This window comes from Penaeus vannamei, chromosome 3 (assembly GCF_042767895.1).
Source record: "Penaeus vannamei isolate JL-2024 chromosome 3, ASM4276789v1, whole genome shotgun sequence".
NCBI classification, from domain to species: Eukaryota; Metazoa; Arthropoda; class Malacostraca; order Decapoda; family Penaeidae; genus Penaeus; species Penaeus vannamei.
The window spans coordinates 31775444-31781377 of record NC_091551.1 but is presented as its reverse complement, the minus strand read 5'-3'; the positions used below and the strand labels follow the sequence as shown (position 1 = coordinate 31781377).

General features: G+C 38.5%; 1 protein-coding gene across 1 annotated transcript; it reads right to left on the bottom strand.

Moving 5' to 3' along the window:
- Positions 1 to 2564, bottom strand: LOC113828318 (uncharacterized; the record flags this gene model as incomplete). Its single annotated transcript, XM_070116031.1, is given in 4 exon segments — positions 1 to 318; positions 417 to 527; positions 667 to 886; positions 2559 to 2564. Coding segments are annotated over 4 exon segments (621 nt in total).
- Between the last annotated feature and the right edge of the window lie 3370 nt (positions 2565 to 5934).

The window sequence follows — 5934 nt, the reverse complement described above, 5'->3', positions numbered from 1 at the left end:
GTGTCAGAAGGGACCCGGCGCGTCCCGCAAGGAGCTAGCAGAGCGGGCCCGTGAATCCGGAGAAGGTGCAGTAGGCGGAGGCCGAGATAGTGATGGAGGAGTTGATTGAGGTGGTGGTCACCGTGGCCGTGGACGTGTTGGTTTGCCACACCGTGAAGAAGAACTTTTCGGCCGGACTGTCCTTTTCCTCGGACTGCATGACGCTGACGCCGCCCTCGCTCGGAGCGAGGCCGCTATCGCTCGAATTATCGATGTCGACGGAGAGTTTGCGCATGCGTCGAAGTTTACGGCCGGTGCAAGCCTGGATGTTGGCGGATGCTGGTGGAGGAACAAAGCGTAAGCAAGTGGAATCAAAAAATGCCTTTTAAATGATTATTGATGATACGAATCGAGGGTACGAATCGAAGGAGACTCACTGAAAAAGCACTGGAAGGGCTCGACTGTCGTGAAAGTGCTTATGGCTGTAAATGTAGAAGTAACATAGCTCGCCACGAACAACCTGGCCTTCTCGGGTGACTTCTGGAGCACTGGAATTGACAGTTCAGTGACATAAGATAATGATTTTCATTGTAAACGCCTTTCTTTTCATTGTCTCATTTCGTCTTGCTTGTAAATATGGCACATTACTGAAAATACCTGGCAAGGAATACAATCCCACAAACATACCCTCCTCCTCGGTCAAGGCATAGGCCGAGCTGGCCAGGCACAAGACGGCTGCTACCCCGATCAGGAGCTTCTGTTCAAAAGAGAGAGATGGAGTGGTTAGGATTTCATTGCAATGAGAGCCTGAAGGCGAGAGGATGCTGACACTGCGTGCGGTAGCGGATTTCAGACCGCAGTTGAATGCGAAGACGAATGCCAAGTACCAAGCTTGTTCTCGCCGAATCTGTTCCTGACTTGGTTATCAGTGATGCGCAGACAAGTGTGAATTTCTGTGAATTTCTGTTTCTACGTGTGTGTCAGTATGTGCGTGAGTACTATGTGTGTGTGTGTGTGCATGCGCACACAAACACACACACACACATATATGTTTATCTGTGTGTGCACACAAAATTACATATACATACATACATACATACATATATATATATATATGTATGTATATATATATATATATATATATATATATACATTTATATACATGTATATATGTGTGTGTGTGTGTGTGTGTGTGTATGAGTGTGTGTGTCTGTGTCTGTGTGTATGTGTGTGCGTGTGTGTGTATGTGTGTGTGTTTGTGTGTGTGTGTGTGCATTCATACACATATAAAAAAACATATAAATATATATCTATATATACATATGTATATAAATATACATGTATATATGTGTATATATACATGTACACACACACACACACACACACACACACACATATATATATATATATATATATATATATATATATATATATATATATATATACATATACATATGTATGTGTTTATATATATAAATATATATATAAATATATATATATATATATAAATATATGTGCGTTTGCGTGTGTGTGTGTGTGTGTGTGTGTGTGTGTGTGTGTGTGTGTGTGTGTGTGTGTGTGTGTGTGTGTGTGTGTGTGTGTGTGTGTGTGTGCGTGCGTTTGCGTGTGTATGTGTGTGTGTGCGTGTGCGTGCGTGTATGTAAGTGTGTATATATATGCATGTGTGTGTGCCTGTGAGTGTGTGTGCTTGTGTGCATGCATACATATATTTGAATATATATGTGATATATATATATATATATATATATATATATATATATATACACATACATACATACATATATATATACATACATATATATATATATATATATATATATATATATATATATATATATATATATATACATGTATGTGTATACACACACACACACACACATATATTGTGTGTGTGGTTGTGTGTGTTTATATATATATATATGTATGTATATATGTGAATCTATATATATGTATATATATATATGAATCTATGTGTGTGTGTATGTTTGTGTGTCTTTGCGCGTGTGTGTGTGTTTGTGTGTGTGTGTCAGTGTGTGTGATTACAAACTAACATAAACACATACATGTGTGTGTACAAACTAACACAAAAACATACATATCTGTATGTGTTTGTGTGTATGTGAGTGTATGTGTGTACAAACTAACACAAACACATACATATGTGTGTGTACAAACTAACACAAATACATTCATATGTGTGTGTGTACAAACTAACACACATACATATGTGTGTGTGTACAAACTAACACAAGCACATACATATGTGTGTACAAACTAACACAAACACATACATATGTTTGTGTACAAACTAATACAAGCACATACATATGTGTGTGTACAAACTAACACACATACATATGTGTGTACAAACTAACACAAACACATACATATGTGTGTGTACAAACTAACACAAACACATACATATGTGTATGTGTGTGTGTGTGCGTGTGTGTTTGTGTACTAACATAACAGAAACACATACATATGTGTATGTGTTTGTTTGTGTGTGTGTACAAACTAAGACAAACCCATACATATGTGTATGTTTGTGTGTGTACAGGCATTAACCAGTGTTTTCCAGCATCTATGATTACTTCTGCGATAACTTTTTTTTTTTTACCAAAATGCCTGAGAAACAGTAATTGCACATCAAAAAACAAACAAACAAAAAAAGCACTTTCAGCTACAAACAAAAGGGAAAAACTACACAGACGTCAACCGCATGAAGAGATGTCGATATCAAAATACAGAAGAATATAAGAGCCAGTGGGCACAGTGCCCGCGCCAGCCCTCCGGCGAGCACAGTCACTACTTTCAGAGAACAGTCTCAGTCACATCTTACCATGGTGATGAATAACTGTCCTTGCACACGTCCCCTCAGCTTATATATAGCGCGGGCAACGCGAAGAAATTCGGCGCAACAGGAAGGAGAAAAGATACCAGGACTGAATACCTTAATATTTTCTATTTTTAGCACCCGCGAAAGACCCGCGAAAGGTTTCCGGGCCGAGGGAACTCACTCGGCGCACACCGGCTCAGCAACCCGCGGAGAACACACGCTGGCTCCGAAGCAAGACTAGGGCGACGCGCGCCGTTGGGAACGAGGTCTCCGGAGCCGCTAGGGGGCGCTACGGTACAGAAGTCTTGTGCGAGCGTTAGGATTCAAGCATTCATAAGCACACACACACACGTGCTGTGTGGTGCAGTCTAGCAATCCTATTGACCTGCGTTTTAATCCCGCGCTGCCAGTGGATGGAAAACCTCGGCTATTTCTCGCACACAGGGGGTAGTTTAGAAGTACAATAAATAGACAGCTTCAGTTTGACTCAAAACCCTCCTGCACTAAGGAGCCCTTACTTCCTCCCCCCCTTTAGTCCATTCAACGGCAAACTGGATTCACAAGAGCCTCTCACAATTAACCCTAAATTATCATTATTGTCATTATTGAATATATATATTCATATACATACACGTATATAAGTGTATATATGTACGGAAGCTAAAAGCCAGGCGCGCTTGTAGTCACCATTTCTGTCTTCCAATCCAGCCTTCCTTCCAAGATCGTTTTGATTAACGCATTGTCTTATCGGATGGCCGCAGCACTCATTTTTCTGACTTTCCCTATCTGCAAAACAATGTCTTCCTCGTCTACTTTTGCCATCTTATTCTGCTGTAGCGCCATACAGACCGGGATCCCGCAAGGGTCAAGCTAGCTGGGAAGATAACAAAATTATGGACCTGTGACAATAGAGCGATCTACAACAGCCGTTCGGCAGTGGTGGGTGTAGCCTACAAAACCCTAATTAAGTTCAGAAAAACTGAGCTAAATTAGCTAATTTCGGTAACAAGCAATATCATGGCAAATTATGTTTTGACGTGGTATATTTGAAATGGCAAATGATAGCCTTTTAGTGGTGGGATATCCTTGACAAAACCGAAAACTGGAGCATAAAAAGTTAACTTATGGGGTACAATTCAGGATCAAATGGTGCAAAGATGCCAGCACTATCAGTGGCGGGGACTACATCACACACCCAAAAATGATCCCAACCCTAAGCTGAGCCTAAATTAACCCATTACGTAACCGATTGAAATAACATGCAAAAATGCTCTTTACAATGATGTATACGAAAAATGACAAATAGATATTTTTAGTAGTGTGCTGCACGCAGCATTCACTCCAAGACGACTACGCCCATAAATTGAGCCAGATTAGGTCACCAGACATCTTCCACGCTGAATTAATTTTACCAAATGTCGGTTTGCTTCATCTCTTGCCTTGAAAGATAGATTAGTCCATTACGGCTTACTGAAGCTGTGCAAATACATCTGTAATAATGCTGTCTGCAGGACTTAAAATAAGCGGTGCTGTCTGCACTTTTACCAGATACACTTATACTCGTGTTATAGCTAATAAGGACAGGTTAATTATTTTTTAAGCTGTGCCTAACAATCAATTCACAGCATTTTCTAAAGACATGTGCATACTAACGGAGGCGTTTTAAATCGTCAAGTATTCATTCCATGTCTCCCTGATCTGAATCAAAGCATTCATTCCATTGATCATCATCAGAATCACTTATTGCATCTATGTTTTGGACCGCCAGCGCCACCGCTGGCTTTCACTCCTTGGCAATAACCGCTACTACCAACCGAATTAAAACATGAAATTGGCGCGAAATTTGATGCTTGTTGACATTTTTAGCACTTAGAACGCCACAATCATTTATTACCCTACAGCTGATCTTATAAGAAGTAGCAATTTCGTTGACTAAATACACGGTAATCATTCACTTACATGCACGTACGCTTTAATACTGTATCACACATAAACACGCTTACACAAACATATACGCATCATTCTCTTTTGCTATTTTTTGCCATTTATCTTCCTCTCTTTGTCATTTTGATGATTATTAGTCTTACTATTTACATGTTTATTTGAAGGAATCCCATTGTTTAATGTCTTATGTAAAAATGCCAAAATCCATTTTCTGATACACACCAAATCCATGGTTCTTGCATGAGCTGCATCATATCTTACTTCAGAACCTCGAGTAGGTATGCTTATAGTAGTCATGACATGCGAGAGCATAAGATACACAGAGTTCTCAAGCAAATATCCCAAGTATTGTGTTTCCTCTAATTTTGTGCCGCAGTCAACGATTGCCCAAAATCTGCTGTTTTACACAGGTCAGGGACAAGCACCATATTTCATATTTCTAGAATAGGAGCACATGCACAATAAGTCACTGTAATACTAATTTCCTCTGTTACAATAGGAAATTCGGTAATATCCTAACATTTTCGACTCATGGCTCAGCTGTCAGAAAATTTGACCTATCATGGGAATGTGCTTGTATCTTACAGTAATATTACCTTCATACATTTTTTGAAATTTAAAATAATTCAAAATTATCTGCTCATTTCAGTTGCAATGTACCTGTAGTATTCCAACCTAAAGCAATATAGATGGATCACCTATAAGAAAAGAAAATAGAAAATAATGTGCAAAAATTAGTAAACCAAAACATACACATATGTATGTCTTTATATATATACTTATATATACATGTATATTATATAGGTATATGTATATATATACATATATATGTATGTGAGTGTGCATATATATATATATATATATATATATATATATATATATATATATATATATATATATATATATATATAGGACCCAAGTGAGTTGAGGACCCAAGAGTTGGGATACATTCCAAAATATACAGTCAAGTCATCTAGAATATCTCAATTTTAAAAACAATTTCTAAATATTCCTTCAAATACAATACGAATTTTCCTTGTCGTACCTATATAAATTATATATTCGTTGAGTGAAGGTTTAACGAAGCAAAGAAGAAAAGTGTGGGACATCACAAAAGACGTTCATGCTGACGCTTCGCCGTCACTCAAGAT